At 43.2% G+C, this 26289-nt stretch overlaps 1 protein-coding gene across 4 annotated transcripts in view; it reads left to right on the forward strand.

The window, feature by feature from the left end:
• SORBS3 (sorbin and SH3 domain containing 3) overlaps positions 1–21484 on the forward strand; it is a 42560-nt gene extending 21076 nt beyond the window's left edge. For all 4 annotated transcript variants that reach the window (XM_056813693.1, XM_056813692.1, XM_056813691.1 and 1 more), the window contains 5 exons: positions 5326–5451; positions 6410–6766; positions 7784–7887; positions 8752–8858; positions 20708–21484. In XM_056813693.1, coding sequence (XP_056669671.1) covers positions 5326–5451; positions 6410–6766; positions 7784–7887; positions 8752–8858; positions 20708–20769 — 756 coding nt within the window. In that variant the 3' untranslated portion in view covers positions 20770–21484. The remainder of the gene's footprint in view (positions 1–5325; positions 5452–6409; positions 6767–7783; positions 7888–8751; positions 8859–20707) is intronic.
• Positions 21485–26289: the final 4805 nt, after the last annotated feature.

Consider the following 26289-nt stretch of genomic DNA (forward strand, 5'->3'; position numbering starts at 1 on the left):
GAAAAAAAGATGATTTATTATAAATGATCTGATACCCACAAAGAAAACAGTTGGCCCAGAATATCAGGAGGCCCCATTGAATATAAGTAAATGAAGGGATCTTAGACCTTACGTTAAAACATAGTGTCAGGGAGGATTCAGATGGTGCTAAGAGTTCTCTGTCTGATGGTAGAGATAAGAGTTGGGGATTCAGCCAGGTGTGACCAAGAGCCTGGTATTCCATAGCTCTGTTCCTTTGGCCTTGGTGGTCAACATGGACTGCATGGACCTCTACCTGCCTTTTTCTCTTGTACTTGAGCTTGCAAATTGATCTCTCTGCCCACTTTTTTTTTTCATGATGAAGTGGAAATCAGCAACATAATACTAGACCAAGAGGGGAATATACTTATTATTATCATCTTTATTACTTTTGTAAAGATATTTTACCAATTACATGTAATAACAACTTTCCATATAAATTTTCTGAAGTTACAGGATCCAAATTATCTTACTTCCCGTTCCCGGAGTAAGCAATTTAGTCTGAGTTAATACGTGTGTTATCATGCAACACATTTATTTCCATATTATTCATTATTGTAAGAGAATACTCACCTAGTTAATATGCCCTTTTCATAGATCAGATCAGAGAATTGAGGCTCTGATGTGCATTGTTATATAGCTAGCATAGGATTTTTCTGACTTTGAATCTTGCATCCTTTCTATGATACCTCAACTGCCAGTCAGGATAGTCTAATTAATTTGCTAAAGTACTCCATAAGACTTAAATTGTTCTATAAATGTAAGTCATTTTCATTATCCCTTTGGGCAGATATTTATACTGACTCCCTGTGAGAGGGACCTTATACTGATTTGAGGGGCCGATGACCTCTCCTTTACCCTACTCTTATCTGTGGTTTTCCAAATGATCCCAAAGGGTTCATTTTTGATCACTGCAATTTTACATTTAGCACTCAATTCTTTTAATTAAAATCTTGTTTAGTAGAATGTAAACTCCTTGAAGGTAGGGACTAGTCTTCATTTTTTATCTTTTTATCTTGGGCATCCCTGTTCCTGTAATACTTTTTTATCATCATTTTTTGTTTAATTCTTCTAGCTATAATTTCTCAAGTAATCTATTTGCTTGTTATTTAGAATGTCTTTTGCCTGTCTTCCTATGTCCAGTGCTTAATAAATACTTATTGACTGACTGATTGAATTGGGACTTTGTTAGGACCAGGCTCTGTCCAATTCAGGAGGAGATATTAGGGTCTTATATTGCCCTGATCCATATTATTTGGATTTTTTACCTTTGCATTCTCTGAGTTTTGAATGCTGTATTCTTTAAGAGCTCAGGGACAGCTCAGGCCAAGGAACTGTAAACTTTAAGTGTTTCCATTTAAGAGTGTTCTGATATAGGACATTGTCTGATTGCCACCCTCCTGGTCTGACCTTTGGGTCCAGTTTGGGTCTGAGCAACACAACTGCAGACTTGTCTCTGGATGGAACTCCAGTAAACAGTTGCTGGCCCTAGCTCCTGCTATCTAGCTGAAAGGATCAACAGGTTCAGATCAATACTTCCGCCTTACCCATGTCCCTAACCTGGACACTCATCTTTGACCTTGTTCTAAGGAGACCCAACCCTGTTCTACAATTTTTTCACAGGTTGTTTGCCTATGGCTTGAATTCCCTTTTTTTTTTTAATTTGTACTTTTCCCCCTAATTGCATACAGAAATAATTTTTAACATATGTTTTCTGACATTTTGTGATCCAAATTCTCTCTCTCCATCTCTCTCCTTCCCTCCCTGCTTCTTCAGGCAGCAAGCAAGATAAGTTATACACTTGCTCTTTTGCAGTACATATTTCCATATTTGTCGTGTTGTGAAAGATGACAAAAGTCACACATTCAGGAAAAAAAGTCAAGAAGGAAATAAAATGAAAAATGGTATACTTTGATCTGCATTCAGACTCCATTGGTTTCTTCTATGTTGATGGATAGCATTTTTTCATCATGAGTCTTTCAAGGCTGTCTTGGATCCTTGCATTGCTGATAATAGTTCACAGTTGCTCATTGTCCAATATTGATGTTACTGTGTACAATGTTCTGATTCTGCTTGCTTCACTTTGCATCAGTTCATATAAATCCAGGTTTTCCTAAAATTGTCCTATTCATCATTTCTTATGGCACATTAATATTCCATTACAATCATATGCTACAATTTGTTTGTTATGGCCTGAATTCTTGATCTTGGAATGGAAATACGGCCCTCTTTGTTTACTCCTTTGATTTCTGGGTCACCATTCCATCTCGTGCCCTTCCTAGATTTTCGCTTCAGTAGGAGATATCTAGGTCATACTGCTTCTTCCACTCTGATATCTTTGAGAGTCTTGCCAGTTTCTGCCTTTTTCTACCCTCCAGCTTGACATTATAAATACTTAGTAAATGATTTGGGTTGTGGTTGATCTCCTGTCAAGGTGGAATCTTAAATCTATATTTTAATTTTAGTTCATTTTTAATCCTCATTTTAATTCCTAATCACTCTTTGGATTAGGAATTCAGTTCAATAGGGCAAACATTTATTTAAACACGTGCAGCTGTTTATGCCAGGCACTGTGCCCAGTACTGAGAACACAGAGATGAAAATAAAATAACTCCTGTCCTCAGGGAGCTTCCATTCTACTGTGGGGTGGGAGTTAAATTGTGTGCACTATATAAATAAATACTCTGCTATATGAGGAGAGGGAGAGAACATTAGGCTTTGCAGGGATCAGGAAAGGCATCACCTGAGCTGAGCCTGAAATGAAGTTAAGGATTCTAAGAAATGAAACTGAGGAGAGAACATTCTTGGCGCAGGGGACAGAAATACAATATCACATACAGGCAATAGCAAACAGGCTGAAACGATGGAGAGTAAACACACAGTAAGTCCCTGTCAGGCACACAGACACAAACAGTAAGAATGTTCCCCCTTCCTGGGAAGGAATGAGTTTTATGGTATCCAGAGAGACCCTGAAAATTGGGGCCTCTGAGGGAGTAAGAAAGGGGGGTCCTGGGGAAAATCAACTACCACCTTAAAGATTTGGCCCAAGGCTGGCAGCTTCCAGCTGAATGAAAAAACTTAATTCTGGGCTTGAGGGCCTTCCACTAATCTGATTTCATACCCCTCCACCCTCACCCAGCCAAATAACATACTCACACTCACCCTTCCTCTCCAGCCCTGCCCCGCAAGACTCCCCTTGACCTTCCACAATGCAATTCAAGCCTCATTCCAGGCACCCTGTCTGTCCCACACCCATCTCATTCCCACTTTTAAGCCTTTGCACATACCTTTCTCCACCTGGAATGCACATACTTTCTCCTCCAAATAACTTCTTAAGACTTAATACCTGCTGCTCCTATCTCTAATTCATTTGTCACCACAGTCTGTGAAATTTAGGTCTATTGAATGAGCATTTTTATGTGTGTGTTCTCTCCTACCCATCTATGTAGAATATATATTTTATTTTTAATATATAATTATATTAAATTATTAACATAAAACAATTGAACAAATAAAATATTAAGTCAAATTATTACATTAATAGATAATAATATATTATGAATATATTATATATTATAAATAATAATAATAATATATGTTGTAAATATATGTGGTTGACCCCCTGTTAAAGTGAAATTTTAAGTCTATATTTTTATTTTAATTAAATTTTTTATTTCTAATTTTAATTCCTAATCTTCCTTTGGATTAGGGATTCTGTTTCACAATTGTTTATGCTAGGCACCATGCCTGATGCTAAGGATATAAAGATGACAATGATACTATGTATATTGTATCTATTGTATATTCAATATATGTATATAGTATATATATAAAATGCCTTTTGCCTGAGAAACTCAACATACTTTGTTTAAAATTAAGTAAACCAGTATCATATCTTGAGACTAGATTGCAATGGAAAGAATACTGGATTTGGAGCCAAAGGATCTGGGTTCTAAACCTGTATAACGATGGGCAAGTTGCTTAACCCCTGTGGGTTTCATTTTCTTCTTCTGTAAAATAAGGGGATTTGACTAGATGACTCTTCTCATGCTGTATCTGTGATCTGTAAGCTCTTTGCTTAAGGGCTGACCCAGGGGAGTTCTGGTGAATGTTTAATAACCAGCTGGAGAAGTGGAGTGGGGTGGAGAATGTGTGTAGGACATACTTAAATTTAATCAGCATTATGAACATTTTCTCCATCATAATTCACCCAAACAATAAACAGGGCTCTGGTTTATATTTTTTGAAGTATAAATAAGTGCTTGGGGAAGTTAGGTGGTACAATGGATAGAGCATTGGGCTTAGAATCAGAAAGACTCTCTTCCTAAATTCAGATCAGCATTTAAGGAGACCCAACCCTGTTCTACAGTTCTTTCACTGGTTGCTTGCCTGTGGCTTGAATTTCTTTCCTTTTCCCCCCAATTGCATACAGAAATAATTTTTAACATACATTTTCTGACATTGTGACCCTGGGCAAGTCACTTAACCTGATTTGCCTCAGTTTCCTCATTTGTAAAATGAGCAGAAGAAGGAAATGGCAAACCATTGTAGTATCTTTGTCAAGAAAACTCAAAATAGGGACATAAAGAGTCTGACACAATTGAGACGACTGAACAACAACAAATAAATGCTCACACTGAAAACTTAAAAGTCAGCACTTGAGAATTTGTAGGAACTGGTTCCAGCCCATCTTGGCCAAGTCCTTTGGTGTTGTCTACCCAAGGGGTGGTATGGAAAAATGAATAGAGCGCTAGAATTGAGGTCAAGAAGGGCAGGTTTGAATCATGCCTCAATTTAGATGCTAGGAGGCCAAGTCACTTAACCATGATGGGCTTTGGTTTCTTCATTTGTAAAAGGGGGAATAATACATCTATCTCACAGGATTGTTGGGACGGTCAAATGACATGATGTGTATGAAGTACTTTACAAATCGTACAGGAAAAGGTAAATGGGAGTTGTTGTGATGATGATCCTCTAAAGGGAAACTCCTTGCCATGAGACCCCAAGTGCATGCTCAATAAATGTTGTGTCTAACTCTCGGTGACCCCATTTGGGGTTTTCTTGGCAAAGATTACTTTACCATTTCCTTCTCCAGTTCATTTAACAGATGAGGAAACGGAGGCAAATAGGGTGGAGTAACTTGCCCCAGGTCACACAGCTAGGCAGTGTTTGAGGCAGGATTTGAACCCAGGGAGATGAGTCTTCTAGGCTCAACACTCTACCTACTGCACCACCTAACTGCTTCAGACAATAGGTGACTGATCCAGGAGCCTCTGACTCTTTTTTTCTTCTCTTTTTTCTCTTTAGGTGCTGCCCCCAAATGAGATCCCAAAGCCCATTAAACCCCCAACCTACCAGGTACTGGAATATGGAGAGGCCGTGGCCCAGTACAACTTCAAGGGAGATCTGGAGGTGGAGCTATCCTTCCGAAAGGTGGGTGAGCCACTCCTTCAGTGGGAGAAGGAGTGAGGAGCAGGGGAACTTTTAGCTGAATATCAAAATTGGGGAAGAAGGGAAGAAATTCTCATTTCTTGATTTGTTTGGATAAAATAGTTTCCTTTCCTGTTGACTGGCTTCAGGACTACATTTCCAGGGGCAGCTAGGTTTCACAGTGGATTGAGAGACAGACCTGGAGACAGGAGGTCTTGGGTTCAAATCTACCTTCAGACACTTCCTAGGGTTGTGACCCTGAGCAAGTCATTTAACCCCCATTGTCTAGCCCTTATGGCTCCTCTGCCTTGGAACTAACAATTAGTATTGATTCTAGGACAGAAGGTAAAGGTTTAAAAGAAAAAAGAAAAATTTGACCACTGAAAAACTTTTTAGGTTTTTAAAGAATTGACTTTTCAAATTGATTTTTCCCAAAGAAAAAAAGATACAGAATGGCAGCAGCTTCTTCTGCCATCCGTTATTCAATCTGTAGTACAGTGAAGAAGATTCCACATGTTCAGTGACCATCTATGAACGGGCTTCGAAGCTTCTAAGTATCCAGGAGGGAGAAAGAGGCAAAAAGCTCTAAGGAAACTCTTAGAAGTCCCTTTCCTTTGGCTTTCCACTTGAAACAGTATGTGTTGAGAACTTTCTATGGAGTGAACATTAGGGAGATGCTATAAATTTCTAATTTCTTTTCCCCTTCAAATCAGTTTCTTTTCAAATAAAAAAAAAGTTTATGCACAGTAAACTTATATTATCTGGTTGGGTAGACAGGAGGAACAGGTAAAAAGAGAGTAATTAAGCCTAGGAATGGGGAAGGAACTCCTGAAAGGAAGGGCCTGAAGTGGAAAAGAGTGGAATGTTTCAGGTATGATTAGAGCATCTGCCTGGCTGGAGCCGAGGGGCCATGGAAGGGAAGACCTGGTTGAGAGTTCCTTCATCCTCTTTTTCCCTGAAGGGGGAGCGTATTTGCCTGATAAGGAAGGTGGATGAAAACTGGTACGAGGGGCGCATCTCAGGGACTGGACGACAGGGCATCTTTCCTGCCAACTATGTCCAAGTCTCCAAAGAACCCAGGCTCAAGATCTGCGAAGATGGTCCTGCCCCCACGCACCTGGCCCTGGCTGGCTCCCAAGTTCCTGGGTCCCCACGCCTGAGCACTTCTCACCGGGCAAGGCCGCCTGGTTCCCCCTCTGCACCCCAAAACACAGCCGACATCACCGATTGGGGGGGCCGAACGTCTCCCTATCGCACCTTTCGTTCCAGCACCCAGGAACCTTCCCCAAGGACCTCTCCGTCCAGACCTCAAACCCAGGTAAGACCCCGAGAATTAGGTGAGAAATCCCCTCTTTAGACATAAGAAATCAGCTTTTCTCCTCTTTCTGTGGCTGGTAGGGGAATCTGGAACAATTCGACCACTGAATACAGCATAAGTCAATGGAGTGGGAGTCATGGCATTTGGGCAGAGGAGTGAAAACCAGTCTGTGTCTGTTGCAGTTTAGTTGGAATTTAGTCCTTAAAGGACACAAGTCACTTTGGCAAGTTGGAATCTTTTTGTGGGGCACTCAGTGCCACTGGCTCTTAGGCACTCGGGGCTCTGCCCTCCAAAAATACTATGCTATTTTAGCCTTGTGCACTGTGTTTATATTGAACTGCATTTCAATAAGATTTTCTGCTTCTCTTAAGTCTTACTATATTTACTTACAAATAAATAATCACTCTAACTGTAGCAAAAATCTTGCATCCTGCTCCACCTTCCTTTGTCTCCCCTTAGGAAAGCCTAAGCCAGAAGAGGGAGAAATACTGTAGGCAAGAGTAGATAAGGAGATGCCAACTTTAAATGAGCCTAGAGGATAGGACTTGGGTCTCATTCGTAATAAGGAGGGCACCCCCAAATACTGCCAAATTGCCCCCCATCTCCTCGAGGTGTCCCGTTCTATGTGGCCTGAGGATTCTGCTCGTTGAAATTTCCTGGGATGGCTGTGGACCCTCCACCCATCCCATTCGAGGTCCAGAGCAGCCTCTAGGCATCAATGGATAAGGCGGATGCTAGTTACTTTATCATTTCTTCTTTAGAGTTAGATGTCTAACGTCCAAGGATGTTAAATGTTCATACCTCAGTTACTCATGTAAAGTGGGAATAATGAAATCCTACACACCTTATGAGGTCATGGTTTGAATAAAGTGAGCTAATGTATGGAAATTTGTTGTAAAGGGTTTATGAGGCTCTTATTCTCTTTGGCCCATAGTGTCCTTTGGATCTGGGGTCCTGGCTCCCTCCATTATGCATCCGATAACAAATAACCCATGCTTTTCTCACTATTCACCCTAGGCTCTTGGTGCCTCTAGGACATCACCACACCACCACTGGGGTCCCAGCTCTCACCAAGACCCTCCCCCTTCCTCTTCTGGATCCTCTAATATTCACTGGACCCCGTGAGTATGAGCTGAAGAATGGCCAAATGGGCACATGGTGCCAAGGAGTAAAAACTCTCCTAGTCTGGGCCTCTTAGGAAACTAAATACAATTCAAGTCAACAAAGCCCCATGGGGTGGGAGACTGGAAGACAATTGAAGTGTATGATGTAATCTCTGCTCTTTCAGGACTATTTTAATCTAGATCTAGGGTCACAAAACTATGGCCTCTGGGCCAAGTTTAGCTGCCAAAAAAATGTAAAAGCCATTCTTACCTTGCAGGCCGGACAAAAACAGGTGGCGGCCAGATCTGGCCCATTGGCCATAGTTTGTCCATCCCTGACCGGGTGGAAAAGGGAAAAGACCAATGAACAGATGGGCTATATCTGTGGGAATTTATTATTGACACAATCGTTGTTACTGTTTGTTGATGATAACAGAAGAGATTTCTGGCTCTTTCTTCAGCCAATTACATTTCCCCTCTGGGTCTTAATTTCATTATTTATGAAATTGGAGGAAATCTCTAGGGTCCCTAGAAGCACGGAACTTCTGTGAGTCTGTGTTTGTCTGGGGATGACTGACCAAGACTCCTGAGAAAGGAGACAGAGAGGGATCCATCCGTGTGGCTTCCTGGAAGAGATGAGTTTTGAGCGATAGGTTGGGTTTAGAAAGGAAGGACCACCAGGTGGCATCAGAGCGAGAATAGATTTTCTTTGACTTCTCTCCAGAATAAATGTGGAGAAGAATGGAGAGAGCCTGAAAAGGTTTGCTAAGTGAGGAGGAGAGAGGAGGTGGTTTGGGCTGGAGACCTGCCAGATTGCAGCAGGCTGAGGTAGGGAGAGTGAAGATGCTTATGATGAGTTACCGCCGCAGTATGTACCCTTAGGTATCGGGCAGTATATCGGTACTGGCCCCAGAATGAAGATGAATTGGAGCTTCGAGAAGGAGACCAGGTGGATGTCATGCAGCAGTGTGACGATGGCTGGTTTGTGGGTATGATAAGCCCTGGGGGGACAGGAAGGTGGCTTGTGGGTGTTGGGGGCCTGGAGGGACTGGGACCAGCCTTCATTTGTAGTAGCTGCTCTAACACATGGGGCCAAGGCCATTCACCTCCAGGCAGGTGACAGAAGGTCTTGTATTTCTGTAGCATCTTTATTTTTAAAAAATTAAAAACATTTTCCATTCCCAATTGTCTCTCCCCTACCCACTGAGAAGGCGAGAACTATGATACTTGTTATATGGTAACATCCCTTCCTTCCTTCCCTCCTTCCCTTCCTCCTTTTCTTCCTTCCTTCCTTCCTTCCTTCCTTCCTTCCTTCCTTCCTTCCTTCCTTCCTTCCTTCCTGCCTTCCTGCCTTCCTGCCTTCCTGCCTTCCTTCCTTCCTTCCTTTCTTTCTCTTTCTTTCCTGCTCCCTTCCCTCCCTCCCTTCCCTCCCTTCCCTCCCTTTCTTTCTTTCTTTCTTTCTTTCTTTCTTTCTTTCTTTCTTTCTTTCTTTCTTTCTTTCTCTCTCTCTCTCTCTCTCTCTCTCTCTCTCTCTCTTTCTTTCTCTCTTTCTCTCTTTCTCTCTCTCTTTCTCTCTTTCTTTCACTGTTTCTTTCCTCCTCCCTTCACTCCTTTCTTCCTTTCCCTTCCTTTCTGTCTTTATATCAATTTTAAGGCAGAAGAGTGGCAAGGGTTAGGCCACTGGGTTAAGTGATTTGCCCTAGGTCACATAGCTAGGAAGTACCTGAATCAAATTTGAACCCAGGACCTCCTGATGCCAAGCTTTGTCCTCTAACCTCTGTGCCACCTTGCTGCCCTGGTAGCATGTTTCAAAGCATTCTTCTCATGTCATTTCATCCTCATAACACTCTTTAGCTAGGTAGAAGACATTGAAGAGCAGAATCTTGACCCATCCACTTATGCCTCCTCAATCCCTACTCAAGAGCTTATATTCTAATGCATGCCTGCTGACTGTGTGACCCAGGGCAAGTCATTTAAGTAACTTCTCATGCCCCAGACAACTCTCTCTCTCTCTCTCTCTCTCTCTCTCTCTTAACCTCTTACCTTCTATCTTAGAATCAATACTATGAACTGATTCTAAGGTAGAAGAGTGGTAAGGGCTAGGCAATGGGGTTAAGTGTCTTGCCCAGGGTCACACATTTGGGAAGTTTCTGAGGCCAGATTTGAACCCAGGACCCCCCCCCCATCTCTGGGCCTGGTTCTCATCCACTGAATCACCTAGCTGCCCCCCATAACAACTCTCTTTAAAACCAGAGCACAATTCAGTCTAAATTAGTAGAGTAATTCCTTACCGGAAATTAACCTTTTCTGATAAAGTAGTGTTCTAGTGTGTCTCCTATCCCTCTTTCCAAAGTGGGCATTGTGGTCATAGCACTTACCTCACAGGCTTGTTATGCATATAATTGTTCTTCTGTTATTTCAGTTGTGTCCAACTCTTGGTGACTCCATTTAGGGTTTTCTTAGCAAAGACACTGGGATGGTTTGACATTTCCTTCTCCAGTTTCTTTCACTGATGAGGAAACTGAGGCAAACAAGGTTAAGTGACTTGCCCAAAGACACACATCTAATAAGTATCTGAGGCTGGATTTGAACTCAGGAAGATGAGTCTTCCTGATTCTCAACCCGGTGTTCAATCCACTACACCCCCTCACTGCCCTATTATTTATGTAAAGTGTTTTGTAAATCTTGAAGTACTCTGTGATTGGCAGTTTTTATTCTTACTAATTATATTGATAAGTAAAATTAATTAATATTGATTTAATTTATAATAATGTCTTAATGATTGTTGTTATTTATTGTATGTTCCTGGGCAAGTCCTGTCTCCTCTTTGTTTGAGTTTTCTCACTTGTAGATGGGAATAATATTAGCACCTACCTTACCGAACAGGGTTCAGAGGATTAAATGAGATAATATCTGGAGGGCGCTTTAGGAACCTCCCCTTGCTGTATAAAGGTTAGTCTTTGGTTTTGCTTATTAATCATTGTTGTTATAGGCCATGCTGACTGTCCATGGAAAACATTTAGTTTTGAGCAAGAATTAGCAAGAATTAAGCACCTCCCGTGCCCAGCCCTGGGCTTGGCTCAGAGCAGGTTTTAGAGAAGAAGAAGACATAATCCTGAACCTTAAAGATCACAGGCTGGCTGAGGACATAAGACTCAGAAATAGCCAGGGAGGGGCAGCTCAGTGACTCTGTGCACAGAGAGCCAAGCCTGGATTTAGGAGGTCCTGGGTTCAAATCTGACCTTAGATATTTCTTAGCTGTAGGACCCTGGGCAAGTCACTTAACCCCTTTTGCCTACCTCTTGCCACTCTCCTCTTTTAGAATTGATACAAAGACAGAAAGTGAGGGCTTGATACTCAGGAAATAATGAGACTTCCATGAGCAAAGTCAAGGATAGTAAGTAGACCCCTGGTGGTCTTGCTACATGGAACTCTCAGGGAAGGAAAGCCCCTCTACCTATTTAGGTTGGTGTCTTCTCTGCGCTTTACAGGCTTAGAGAGCTTCTGAGGGGACTTGCCCAAGGTCACACAGTCAACAGGTGTTAGTCAAGCCTTGAACTCAGGACATCCATGTTTTGAGGACACGTCTGGATCTGCTCTACCACAATGTCTCAGATAACAGGGTAAATTCAATCTAGAATAAAACAGCAATAAGAAGAGATAGGGGATCAGTGATAGCATAAACAGAGAAGCTCTTAAAAGATAAGCCAATGAAGAAGAAAGTAATAATAATTTATCATTAGAATAGCATAATATTTATAATAATAATAATATAATGTATCAATACATTAGTATTTAATATGTTGTATAAATATAATAGTTAGCATATTATATAAATATATTGTGATAAATTTATCATTCTATTTGGCCCGATTTCTTAGCCTATCCAAAACTTTTTAAAAATCCTGACTTTGAAGAAGGTCCCAAATGGAGTAACCCAGGATTTTGTGGCTGGCCCCGTGCTGTTTAACATGATATCCGATACCTTCGCAAACTTGTAGATGACCCAAAAGTTGGAAGACCAACTGGACAAAGTCAGGTTGGGAAATTGGACCAAATAGAATAAGATGAAATTCAATAGAGATAAATATAAAGTCTTAAGCTTGAGTTTTTAAAAAATCCAAATCAGTCCAAGGATTTACTATGTTTAAGGAACTGTGCTAGTGGAAAGGAATCCTTTTTTAAACTTTGATTTATTATTATTGTTAAAAAAAAACAACTCTTACCTTCTGTCTTAGTATCTTAGTATCTGATACTTAGTACTTACTAAGTATCAGTTCGAATACAGAAGAGAGGAAAGAGCTAGGCAATTGGGATTAAGTAACTTGCCCAGGGTCACACAGCTAGGAAATATCTGAGGCCAAATTTGAACTCAGGTCCTCCCAATTCCTGATCTCGTGCTCTATCCATTGCACCACTGTGTGGCCCCTTAATTGCATTTGTTGTATTAATTTTTAAAATCTTTGTTCTGTATGTACTTGGGTCAGTCCCTGGTTAGACCATAAGCTTCTTCTGAGTAAGGATTTGATTATTCGTTGTATGAATGATAAAATGCAGTCTCCGCTGGGCCATCAAAAACACATTCTCCATACCGGTGACTTGAGGAATATCCGGGAAGGGGTGTGATCCGAGAGGGTCTTACAAGATAGGCTGGTGAAGAAGGAAGTAATAGTCATTTAGAGGAAAAGAAAAGATTAGGAAGTAAAGTATTCTCTGGTCCTTGGAGGAAAGGAGGAATTATGGGAGGTAGGAGGAAAGAGTGAAGGTATCCAGGTGGAGGGGATGGTCCACGGGAAGGTTTCGAGGCAACAAATCTGAGAGGAGCCAGGAGGCAACTTTGGCTGAAGCATAGTGTGGAGGGGAGGACAGTGTCATCAGCCTGGAAGGACAAACGTGCTCAGGTTCCAGCGAGCCAGGCTGAAGAGCTTGTCGGTCATTCTAGGACTAACAGTGAGCCATGGAAGCTTCTTGAGAAAGGGAACGACACGACCACACTTGTGCTTCTGGAATCTTCTTTTGGCGATTCTGTGGGGGATGGATTGAAAGGGAGAGAACTTGAAGCCTGAGCGTAGGATCAGAGGGCTGTCCTCATGTCTAGGTGAGAGGCGATGAAAACCTGAGCCACACGGTGGCCATGGCAAGGGAGAGAAGAGAGCATGGAGGAAAAACTGGAGCATCTTGGACATAGATTAGAGGTGGGGAAAGGGGGAGAGGGAAGAGTCAAGGATAGCTGTTGAGGTTGTGAACCTGAGTGATTGGGATAGTGATGTCCTTAAAGGAGACAGAGAAGGGCAGCTAGGTGGTCCAGTGGATAGGGCGCCAGGTCTGGAGTCAGGAGAACTTGGGTTCAGATTTGGCCTCAGACACTTCCTAGTTGTACCACCCTGGGTACATCAGTTAACCCTAATCACCTAGCCCTTACAGCTCTTCCATCTTAGAGATGTTACTAAGATAGAAAGTAAGGGTTAAAAAAAAAAGACTTACAGAAGTTCTGACCAGGAAATAATTCCCTTGTGGAGAAGTTGAATGGAGATCTCTGCTTGGTATTCTGTTGGAGATGTCTTTCTAACAAACAATTAGTGATGTGGAATTTGAGTTCAGGGGAGAGATTCAAGCTGAATATCTAGAATTGGGATTCACTTGCATTGAAATGGTCGTTGAACCTATGGGAATGAACAAGTTCACCAAGATTGGAAATGCTGAGATAGGTAGCATTGAGGATAGATCTTCAGACCTGGAGTCAGGAAGTTCTGGGTTCAGATCTGGCCTCAGATACTTCCTAGCTGTGTGACCTGGGCAAGTCACTTAACCCTGGTTACCTAGCACTTGCCATTCTTCTGTCTTAGAATTGATACAAAGACAAAAAGTAAAGTTTTGTTTTTTTTTTTTTAAAGAAAAGAAGATCCACCACAGAAGCTTTGGTAAAACCCAGGGTTAGGGAATGGGACATGATGAAAATCTCAGTTGACAGAGAAAGAGTAGAAGACAGATAGATAGCAGGAGAATCAGGAGAGAACAGTGTTACCAAGACTTAGGGAAGAGACAATATCTAGGAAAAAAGTGGCATCAAACAGTGTCAAATGATGCTGGGAAGAAAAAGAGGAAAAACTACTGGATTTAGAAATGAAGAGGGAGCAATCTTGGAGAGAGTGGTTTCGTCGAAATATGAGATCAGAAGCCACATGTTGAAGGGCCTGAGAAGTGAGAAAGAAGTGAATAAGAAGAAGCAACTAATGAAAAAAGCATTTTTAGGAGTTTAATTGTGAAAGGAAAGAGAAATATAGACTTGAGGGAATGACAGGGTCTCATGGGGTTTTTTGATAAAGGATGGAAAAGACTCGGATGCATTTGTAGATAGAAACAATTTTTTTGTTCAGTCATTTTGCTCATGTCTGACTCTTGGTGACCTGAGAATTTTTTTGGCAAACATACTAGAGTGGTTTGCCATTTCCTTCTGTTCATTTTACAGATAAGGAAACTGAGGCAACAGGGTTCAGTGACTTGCCTAGGGTCACACCGCTAATAAGTGTCTGAGACTGGATTTAAATTCAAGATGAGTCCTCCTGACTCCCAAGTCTGGCATTCTATTCACTATACCACCTTGCTGCCCAGGCAGAAGCAAAGGAGCTATTTAATTAGTAGAGATTAAAGAATGAAGCTGTCAAAGGTCTGGTTGAAAGGGCACACTGCCAGAGGAGATGGGAGAGGAGGTGTCATCAAGGGCTCAAAGAGAGGGGTTGACTTTGTCTACATCTTAGAGAAGGAGCCAAGGAGTTGAGAATGGCAAGTTATGTTAAGACATTTGGAGGTTGGGAATTGGGGGTTGGGAAGGGACTTCATGTTACATGAGCTCTATTTTCTTGGCTAGAGAAGAGCCAAGATCCTTTGCTAAAAGGAGAAGGAGATAGACTGGGGTGTCAAACTCAAAAAGAAACAGATCCCTCTCCATACATAGTAACTTAGACAATCACAAATTAACATTCTCTATGTTATTTTGAATTGTAATTAATTTTGTTAAACGGTTCCCAAACTCCTTTTAATCTGCTTCTGGAAGCATTGGCTTGCTGTCAGTTTGACACCTCTGGAGAAAGCTGGAGAAGGTCTAGAGCAGCCACTATTGGGAGTTTGATAGCAAATCGATTAGGGAAGAATAAGAAGATCGCACAGATCTGTGAGAATTTGATTGAGATAAGATCACATCCATTTGTGGCAGTTTGCAAAGCATAGTTGTGTGACTTTTTTCATTAATGTTCTAGATATATAGGAGAAAAGAAGATAACTTCTGGGGATAACCCAAGGTTTGGGAATAGCAAGGCATGAACAGCATTTGGACCAGAGGCCAAAGGGATTTGAGAGGAGAAAACACTGGAGATTTGAACTGATTAGCCAGTTTATAAGGTCATTATGAATGGGTGGAACTGAGGCCACAGAAGTCCAGGATGGTCCAGGAGGGATAAAATAACTAAAGGTCCAGCGATGACAAATATGGAAGTGTGAGGCAAGGAGAGACATGGAAAAGCAGAAATTGTGGTCAGAAGCATTTAGTTCAGAATCAGAATAGAACATTTCAAGTGAGTTTAGGGGTAGGACCTTCCTTATCTCTGGCTGCTGTAGGATGAAGGATCAGATCATGGGAATTAAGGAGGCTGATTTTGAGGGGACATTACCATCACCATCATCAGCATATGGAAATTCTCACGTATAAGACCAAGGATTGAGTTGGAGAGGAAGACTGAGCCAAGGGATGAGCTCCTGGAGAAAAGAGAGAGAACCACCCACAATGGGATGGCATGAAATATTGGCAGAGGCAGTGAACTTCAAAGGAGGATTGGACTGGTAAATGTTTAACAGCCAGTTGCACGGCACACTTTTAAGTTTAATCTGCATCATTAACATTTTCTCCACCATTTCCTGCAGTCTAGACAATGAAGAAAACAATCAATCAAGTCTGGTTTGTAGGTTTGCAGATGTCTGAGGTATAAACACTCACCCTGAAAATGGAACAATTGGCTCTGAATTTGCTGGCTCCAGCACACCCCTGGCCCTGGGAGATGACAGAGAGTAGAAAGAAGGTCTGGTACAGGGTCTAGGCTTGCCATTTTATGCTGGTCCAGTGTGGTGGTAAAGGGCAGGAGAGAAGGAACACCTGCTCCTGGAGACAGTGGCTAGGAGGCTTTGGGGAGCGGAGAAGGTGGGCAGAAATCAGATTATCCTGAGCGTGAGAAAATGGGAGTCATATGAGATAAAAAGGACCCAAAGCTAGGAGAAGGAAGAAGAGTTAGTTAAGGTCTTCTGAAGGATAAGACTGAGATGGATGGCAATGGGAGGGCAGAGAGTGTCCTGGAAAAAGGGGGATTTCACCGAGACAATTCTGAATCCATTAATAACAGTAATGAAAGTTAACATTTATGTGATACTTTAAGGTTTATAAGGCTTATATACATATTAGTACATTTACTTATACGTCTAAATTTAGCCTTTAACATTTAGTAACATAATATTTAATATTCTTACATTTGCATTGTTGTTCAGACATTTTCAGTCATACCATACCTACTCTTTGTAACTGAGCCCTTTTGGGATTTTCTTGGCAAAGATACCGGGTGGTTTACCATTTCCCTCTCCAACTCATTTGGCAGGTGAGGAAACGAAGGCAAACAAGGTTAAGCGACTTGCCTGGGGTCGCATAGCTAGTAAGGTATCCAAGGCCAGCTTGGAACTCAGGAAGAAGAGTCTTCCTGACTGCAGGTTCAGCACTCTGGCCACTGTACTAACTACACACATAACATTTAATATTTACAAACATTACATCTATTAAAATTGAATTTGGATCTTCACAGCAACTCTGTGAGGTAGGTGCTATTATGGTCACTCTTTTACAGATGAGGAAATTGAGTGAAGGGATTAAGAAAGGAAGAGGTTGGGTCAACTAGGTAGCACAGTGGGTAGAGAGCCAGTCCTGGCATTGGGAGGATTTGGTTTCAAATCTGACCTCATGCTCTGGGCAAGTCACTTAACCCAATTACCTAGCTGTTGTTGCTCTTCTGTCTTAGAATTGATATTAAGACAGAAGGTAAGGGAAAAAAAGAAGAAAGGAAGGAAGGAAAAAAGAAAGAGAAAGGAAGGGAAAGAAAGAAGAGAGGAAGGATGGAAGAAAGAGAGAAAGGAAGGAAAGAGGGAAGGAAGAGAAAGAAAGAAGAGTGAAAGAAAGGAATGAAGGAAAGAAAAAGGAAGGAAAGAGGGAAGGAAGAGAAAGAAAGAAAAAGGAAGGGAGAGAGAGAGAAGACATAGGATGGGGCTCTTACTCTGAAAGGTCCTTGATGCCATAGGCAACATCAGATCAGCATTTTTCTGTGGAACATCAGAGAAGGGAGAAAGCCTTATTCCTAGATATATAATGATTAGAGTCCTAGAGGAGATGAAAGCCTGCTTCGGGGGACGGTGGAGGCCTGGCTTCTGAGGTTCTGTCCCTGGGCAAGGTTAGGTCCAGCAATATCTGTTCCACCTTGGTCCTGCTTTGATGATATTAAAGTGCTGTTTATTGCTGTGTCAAGGCAGAGGAGCAATAAACTTAAAAATAAAACCCTTACTTTCGCCTTAACAGTTCTAAAACAGAAGAGCAATAAGGGCTAGGCCATCAGGGGTAAGTGACTTGCCCAGGATCACACAGCTAGGGAAGGGTCTGAGGCCAAATTTGAACCCAGGACCTCCTGATCCCAAGCCTGGTGCTCTATTCCCTGAGCCATCTAACTAACTACTATCAATAGACTCTAAATAGACAGCTAAAAATCAAAGACGATAGAGTGCTAGAATTGGTGTCAGGAAGATCTGATTTCAGATCCATCTCACACATAACTAGCATGGTGACCCTGGGTCAGTCACATAACCTCTGCCTCAGTTTTCCCATCTGTGAGGATGGAAAATAATGGGAATGATGCTAGCATCTACTTCACGGGGCTGTTGTGAGGGTAAAATGAGAAAATAGTTGTAAACCTTAAAGTGATAGGTCAATATTTCCTTCACTATTAATATTAAGGTAAGGTACTTGGTGATGTGATAAGAAGAGCCCCCTTCATATGGTTGGGGCTCAGGCACCTGCTCATGGTCAGTGAATGCATTTCCCCAGCTCTCCATGATGGCTCTCAACTTTCACTCTTCTCTCAGGATATATGACTAGACATCAGTTTGCCTAAGAAAAGATCTGCAGATTTTAGTGGACCCCAAGCAACAGTATGAGTCAACAGTTTGATGTAACTGCTGAGAGAGTGAATGCCATCTTGGGTTTCATAGCTTCCAGCAATGAGGAAGTGGGAACCACCCCTGTACTCTGCCCCGGCCAGGACACCATCTCAGGGCTTATCTGCAGTGTCAGGCACTGGGCACTGAATTTTAGAAAGGACAGTCTGTCCCTTCCCTCCTCCCTTAAGCAGCAGCATGTTTATATAGTATGAGGCAGGCTTCAGTGGTGGATAGAGCTCCAGCCTTAAAGTCAGGAAGGGCTGGGTTCAAAGTTGGCCTCAGAAAATGACTAGCTTTGTGACCTATGCAAAGTCTTCCCTTCTCCGATCTGTGCCTCAATTTCCTTATCTGTAAAATAAGGGACTCTTAATGGCCTCTAAAGATCCCTTCCAGTTCTAACATATGCTCCCACAAGGGAAGTACACTGAGGATCTAGAATGCTACTTGGGCTTTAAAAAAGTTCTCTCTATCAATTAGTTTTTCTTAACCTTTTTCCCCTTTGTTATATGAGAAGCCTTGCTGGGGAAAAGGATAGATGGATGGATGGATATATGGATAGTTGGATGGATGGATATACAGAAAGATAGATTAGTAGGTGGGTAGGTAGATAGATGCCATATATAATAATGATTTTATGGAAAAACAAAGCATCAATAGATCTTTTAAAAAGAAAGCTATAATTTGTGTGTGTGTGTGTGTGTGTGTGTTGAATGTTCAAAGGACAGCAATCAGAATGGTTCATGTTGTGTGGGGATGAATTAAAGGAACTGGGGGTCAGGTCCTGGGTTCAAATCTAAACTCAGATACTTCCTAGCTGTGTGACCCTGAGCAAGTCACTTAATCCCAGTTGCCTAGTCCTTACCCCTCTTCTGCTTTAGAACCAATTCACAGTATTGATTCTAAGACTGAAGGTAGGGTTTTGTGTTTTGTTTTTTTTTAAATAAGGGTACTGGGTGTTTTCATTGGAGAAGAGAAGACTCAAGGGGAATATGATAGCTGTCTTCAGGTTTGGGGAAGAAAGATGAGAATTGTTCTATTTGATTCTAGAGTGAAAATTAAAAGAAATGTTTAGAAGATGTAAAAGAAACATAGACAAATTAGAAAAGAAAATGATAGATGTGTGAAGCCTCAAAGGAAAAATGTGAAAGGAAGTCAAGCCCAAAATGAACCCTGGAAGGGGTAAAAAAAAAAAGGAACTGCTTTCCCACCTGCAAAATCATTTGATTTGGCAAACTTTAGAAAGGTGGCGTGACATTGGATACTTTTAAAGTGGACTTTAACACCTAGAACCATAGAGTAGGAAAGTTATAAAGATTCTTTGAGGTCATTAAGACAAGGCGGTCCTTTTATAGACCAGTAAGTTAAGGGACAAAGAAGCAAAGGGACTTTCCCAAAGATACCCAGAGAATGAATCAGAACCCTGGTGTCTAGTCTTGAGTCCTTCACCCTACCCCGAAAGCCCAGTGTAAAGCTTTTCTCTGACTCTCTATGGGATGCTTTAAGGACCTTAGGTGGGAAGAGATGGGCAAGGGTTTTGCTAGAGGGCTACATCTCTTGGTATTCCCTTGGATGCCTTTTCTTTGCCTGTAGAATCTACTCTGAATAAACATTTATTCAGAGGTGTATTGATGGGAGATGAAATGTGAATTCATGGCCCGAGCTTTGGGTCAGGAGTCCTAAGCCTGGACGCTCACTGTGTGACCTTGGGGAAGGTACTTAGCCTTTCTGGACCTCCTCGCCTCATTGATAAAGCCAGAGTTGAATAAGATGGTCTCCAATGATGAGAGTTAGCTGTGGTCCTGCGGCTGGTTCTTGCCTTTCCAGGCTCCTGCCACCAGGGGGTGGGATGCTCGGGCTAGAAAGCATCATCGACCTCCAGGCTGCCATGGAACCAAGTAGGGGAAAGCAGTTTTATGGTCACTTTCGGCAGTTGTGGGCTTGAGATCTGTTTTTGTTTTGTGTTGTCCCCCCCCCCCCCAACATTTTTGGGCTCCCATAACATTTTTAAAATAAAATTTTAGTGATCATTTTGTTTCACATCACTCCTGTTCCCAGGGAATCCGTCTCATCTTTGAGGGCCATCCCCCATAACAAAGAACTTTTTAAACTTTATTTTATTTTATTCCAATAACAAATTTATGCATGAGTTTTCCAGAATTACATGATTCATGTTGTCTCCCCCCCTTCCTGGAGTATAATAAAGAATTTTATTTTTATTTTCTTTCTTTTTTTTAATAATAAAGGATTTTAAACAAAAATTAAAACAGTTCAGGATTCCAACACAGCAAAAACTGTCCTACATTTGGGGCAGCTAGTTAGCACAGTGGATAGAGAGCCAGGCATGGAGTTGAGAGGACCTGAACTCAAATCTTCTCTCAGACATTTCCTAGCTGTGTAGCCCCGACTGCTTATCCCTTGCCACTCTTCTGTCTTATAATTGATACTAAGACATATATATTTATTTGTTTATTTATTTATTTGTATAGAATATCTGATGCTACAGCGTTCCACCCTTGGAGTCCCCATCACTATTAGGAAGTGTGCCTCCCTGTCCCCCCCCCAATCCCTGTGTTTTATATTTACATTTCTTCCCTTACAGGTGTTTCTCGGAGGACCCAGAAATTCGGAACATTCCCCGGAAACTACGTGGCCCCGGTTTGAGTGGACGCTTTGGCAGCCTGGAACAAGCCCAGTGGGCTGCCGTATAAATGCCCAGTCCTGGGGTGGGCGGCAAATTTAGGGCCCCGGTGACAGGGACTCTGTGCAAGCTCCCCTTCCTTAGTTAACTCCCACTGCCCATCGCCAGCTGCTTTGTTGTGGTGTCTCTCTAGACCCGGGAGGATGGGGTGGGAGGGGAGGAGGGGCCTCTGCACGAGGCCCCTTCCTGCATCCGGCACCAGAGCGCATTCTCTGCCTCCTCTTCCCATCCTCCCTGCCCGAGGGGACCTGGAGTAACTGCTCTCCGCCTCACAGACATTCCTCTAACAGCACCCCTTCCCTCACTGTCTAGCTCTCCTCTCCCCAGGACTTATTGCCAGCCTTATTGAGACCAGACATGGCTTTCCTTCTCCCCCTTCCCTCCCCCTCGTCTCCTCGCACTAGTGTGCCCTCTAACAAGGACCAACTTCTTAACTTAATGGGGACCAAATGTTGCCACCTGGGAGAGGTTTCTGCCCCCTATCCCAGCTTGCCTTGCACGTCCATGTTTTCCCCAGAGTCCTCCCCACCCTTTCTTTGCCAGCTGAGTTGGGCCACTTCCCTGGTCTCCTCCGAGCTCCCATGATCCCGGGAGCCTGGCTGCACATCCCCCCTCCCATGACACCCTCGTCCTCTCCCCAGAGAGATTGTATAATAAACCTGGACACACCTCTCTCCACTCTGAGGCCTTTTTGTTGGGCTGGCCGCTGGTTCTTCCCTGAGAGGGAGAGGACATTCCCACCAGGAGCTTTATCCTCTGCACAGGGCTCTCCACGGACCCCTGTTTTCAAGGGGTGAGGCAAAGTTTGACAGGGCTAGCGCCAAGATAACTTCTGTGCGATTGGGGAGCATGGGGAGGAACCAGAGATCATGGCTAGGGTAGGGAAGGCCCTCATGGATTCTGGGCCAATCGCAGGCTTGCCTGGATAAGATGACATCCATAACTACTTTGCTGGTAATGTTGTCTGACAGAACCAAGTGGCAAGGAAGGAAGGAAAGGGGGGGGGGCAGAGAGGAGAGAGAATAAGAGAGACATAGAAAGAATCAGAAAAAAGATAGTAAGGGAGAGAAGAGAGAATGAGGAAGACACAGAAAGGAGAGTAAAGGGGAGAGAGGAAGGAGGGAGAGAGAGAGAATAAGGAAGACAAAGAGAAAGACAGAGAGGAGAGAAAAAGACAGAAGGGAAAGGGAGGAGAGAATAAGGAAGACAGAGACAGAGAGGAAAGAAAAAGACAGAAAAGGGAAAGGGAGGGAGGAGAGAATAAGGAAGACACTGAAAGACAAAGAGACAGAAGAGAGTAAAAGAGAGAGAGGAGAGTAAGGGAGAGCGACAGAGACAGAGAGGAGGGAGAGAGGGAGATAGAGTAAGGAGAGAGAATAAGGAAGACAGAAAGAGAGAGAGGAGAGTAAGGGAGAGTGACAGAGACAGAGAGGAGGGAGAGAGGGAGATAGAGTAAGGAGAGAGAATAAGGAAGACAGAAAGAGACAGAGGAGAGTAAAAGAGAGAGGAGAGTAAGGGAGAGTGACAGAGACAGAGAGAAGGGAGATAGAGTAAGGAGAGAGAATAAGGAAGACAGAAAGAGACAGAGGAGAGTAAAAGAGAGAGGAGAGTAAGGGAGAGTGACAGAGACAGAGAGAAGGGAGATAGAGTAAGGAGAGAGAATAAGGAAGACAGAAAGAGACAGAGGAGAGTAAAAGAGAGAGAGGAGAGTAAGGGAGAGTGACAGACAGAGAGGAGGGAGAGAGGGAGATAGAGTAAGGAGAGAGAATAAGGAAGACAGAAAGAGACAGAGGAGAGTAAAAGAGAGAGAGGAGAGTAAGGGAGAGTGACAGACAGAGAGGAGGGAGAGAGGGAGATAGAGTAAGGAGAGAGAATAAGGAAGACAGAAAGAGACAGAGGAGAGTAAAAGAGAGAGAGGAGAGTAAGGGAGAGTGACAGACAGAGAGGAGGGAGAGAGGGAGATAGAGTAAGGAGAGAGAATAAGGAAGACAGAAAGAGACAGAGAGGAGAGTAAGGGAGACAGATTTAAGCAAAGGTCGAAGCTGGAGAGTTCGGTGGGAGCGGGAGGAAGGTAGCCCAGCCTGGGCTGATAGGACGTTTCTCCCAGTTGTGCCTCTGTCCTGTCGGTATCCAGGAGATGCGAACAGAGTAAGATGGGCGCCTGGCATTTAAGATGAAAAGAAAATGAAACACTGACGGCACGTCTGGCTTCAGCATAACTAGCTTGAATTAGTCACGGGCAGGGGCGGCTATTGAGATCAGGAAAGGACTTTCATTGAGGCTCTGGTGGCGACTCAGCAGGGCCAGGCTTGACCCTGCCGGTCAGAAGCCAAAGGGAGTTGTCCGTGACTACCTGCTCTGGGCTTGGTGCTTATGACAGCAGGAAACCACTGGGCTGCCCCGGCCTTTCAGGCCAGAGTCTCCACAGTTTCAGTACATTTTAAGGCAAAACTAGCCTAACCTGCTTGGGGCAGGGCCTTAGGAGATTGGTCCCACCACACCCTCCCTGAAGCTAAATGTCAAAGGGTTTATAGCGCTGTCAGGACTCATTGGCCTCCCCAGGCTTCAGGTGGATGGGGAGGAGCAGCTTTTAACTGGGGAGTGCAGAGTCAGGGCCAGCTGGGTGCCCAGCTAGGCCTAGACACATCTGGGAGGGGTTTGGAGTCCAAGAAAGTGCTGGGACCCCGGCCTCTAGGAATGGGGGGCGGGCTGTGCATTCACATGCTTGGCCTTCAAGGAGGATCAAAGAATAAAATCAATCACAGGGCCAGGAGGCCCAACTCTATCCCTGAACCATCTACTCTCCTCCTAATCCAGGGTACAGTCTCCTTTTCCTCTCATAAAGCCTGGCAGATGCGCTTATAAAAGAAGAAATGTGGACTTTACAGCCTTCCTCTGGGGGCTTAAACAGCAGCAAACAGACCAGGCCACCCCCGGGGCAGGTCCTAAGTCCTGCTTCCTTATTTTTTTTTTTTAATAAACCCTTACCTTCCATCTTGGAATCAGTATTGTATATTGGCTCCAAGGCAGAAGAGCGGTAAGGGCTAGGCATTGGGGGTCAAGTGACTTGCCCAGGGTCACACAGCTGGGAAGTGTCTGAGGCCACATTTGAACTCAGGTTCTCTATCTTGCTGCCCATTATTCCTGTGAATTCTACCTGTGAGGTATTTTGCATATTGAACACAAAAAGGCAGCCAGAGTCCAGAGGCTGTAGAGTGGGTGTTCATGGAACTCAATTCTTTTTTTTTTTTTTTATTTTAAACATTATTTTATTTGGTCATTTCCAAACATTATTCACTGGAAACAAAGATCATTTTCTTTTCTTCCCCACCCCTCCTCCCACCACCTTTCCCTCTCCCATAGCCGACGCATGATTCCACTGGTTATCACATGTGTCCTTGACTCGAACCCATTTCCATGTTGTTGGTATTTGCATTATAGTGTTCATTTAGAGTCTCTCCTCAGTCATATCCCCTCAACCCCTGTAGTCAAGCAGTTGCTTTTCATTGGTGTTTTACTACCACAGTTTATGCTCTGCTTGTGGATAGTATTTTTTAGATCCCTGCAGATTGTTCAGGGACATTGCATTGACCCTAATGGAGAAGTCCATTATGTTCGATTGTACCACAATGTATCAGTCTCTGTGTACAATGATTTCCTGGTTCTGCTCCTCTGCTCTGCATCACTTCCTGGAGGTTGTTCCAGTCATGGAGCTCAATTCTTGAGCCACCTGTTAGACACTTACATTTTGATTAGGTAATTGCTGGCCTAGCATCATAGCAGTAAAAGGCTGATTTGGGTTATTTCAAGCTGCCCTATTGAATGGGTTCCCTGGGTTCCGAGCTGCTGCTAACTCCTAAACCTCTTCTAAGAGGTAGATCAAAGCCAGACTTTGAATAATGATCATGACAGCAAGAGCAAGGAAGCCTGGCATAATGATTAGAAGGCTAGTCTTCAAGGCAGAAGCCCTAGTCCAAGCCCTGTAAGAGCTGAGTACCTGTGGGCAAGTCCCTTAACTCCTCTGTGCCCCAGGTATTAGTCAACATTAGGGGTTGGCAAACTTCTTCTGTTAAGATAGCAAATACTTTAGGCTTTATAAACTGAGAGGTAAATTCAAGGATTCCACCCCCCCCTTTCTCCCCTCCCTCTCTCTCTGTCTCTCTGTCTCTCTCTCTGTCTCCCTCTCTCTCTCTCTCTGTCTCCCTCTCTGTCTCTCTCTCTGTCTCTCTCTCTCTCTCTGTCTCCCTCTCTGTCTCTCTGTCTCTCTGTCTCTCTCTCTCTCTCTCTCTGTCTCCCTCTCTCTCTCTCTCTCTGTCTCTCTCTCTCTCTGTCTCCCTCTCTGTCTCTCTGTCTCTCTGTCTCTCTGTCTCTCTGTCTCTGTCTCTCTCTCTCTCTCTCTCTCTCTCTCTGTCTCTCTCTCTCTCTGTCTCTCTGTCTCTCTGTCTCTCTGTCTCTCTGTCTCTCTGTCTCTCTGTCTCTCTCTCTCCCCTCCCTCTTTCTCTTCCTCTTCCTCTCTCTCTGTCTCTCTCTGTCTCTGTCTCTTTCTCTCTAACTCTGTCTCTCTTTTTTTAACTCAAGGGTGGATTATTACTTTAAGAAACTAAGCAAGAAAGAGACCATTATTTTGGTGAATACAGTCTTGAGTGTTTTTCCTAATGTCCACAGTCTTGCAAATCTTTCTAGATGACATGAATACTTCAGCGATGACACAGACATAGTGCACCAACTCCGTCAGTGTTATGATGGTCAAAACTGTATGGAGCCAGGGCACCCGGCTAAATATGGCTGCCCTGAAATGAACTAAAGCAAATGTGTTCATTGGACAATATGAATACAAAAACCCCTTTGGGGGGGGGGCATTAACACAAACACAGAGTACTTGAATGGACTTCTCTAATAAGAAATGAGTAAACAGAATTCATTAGCTTTTCATCCCCAGATGACTAGACCTCTGTAGGAATACCTTCAGATTCTCCATAGGGAAGTTGGTACCACTCCTTGCCTAGCGCCATTTTGTCAAAGCAATAGTGAGGGTCTAAGGACTTTTAAGGGTGGAGAAACAGAGACCTTGGGAATTGCTGACCCTGTGAAGGGAACAAGAAGAAGTAGCAGAGAATAGTGGGGGTGTTGGTATTCATTATGGGCTAACTGAAACCTGAACTTTCATCAAGTCACCCCAAAGAAGATGTTTGCATCGGATTGTTTAAACCAAGGGAAAGAAGGAAAATGAAGGTGTTCTGGGATAGGGACCTGGGTTCTGATACATCTCAGGAGAAAATTGCCCAAACTCTCTCATTCTAAGATATTTCAAACATATGTGCAAAAACCAAGAGAAGATCCAAAAATTACTGATGAAATTTGAAACATGCTAGTTGGCACAGTGGCTAGAGTACTGGGCCTAGACTTATCTTTCTGAGTTCAAATCCTTTCTCAGATACTAGCTGTGTGACCCTGGGCAAGTCATTTAACCCTGCCTCAGTTTC

The sequence above is a fragment of the Monodelphis domestica genome, chromosome 1 (genome assembly GCF_027887165.1).
Source record: "Monodelphis domestica isolate mMonDom1 chromosome 1, mMonDom1.pri, whole genome shotgun sequence".
Classification (NCBI taxonomy): Eukaryota; Metazoa; Chordata; class Mammalia; order Didelphimorphia; family Didelphidae; genus Monodelphis; species Monodelphis domestica.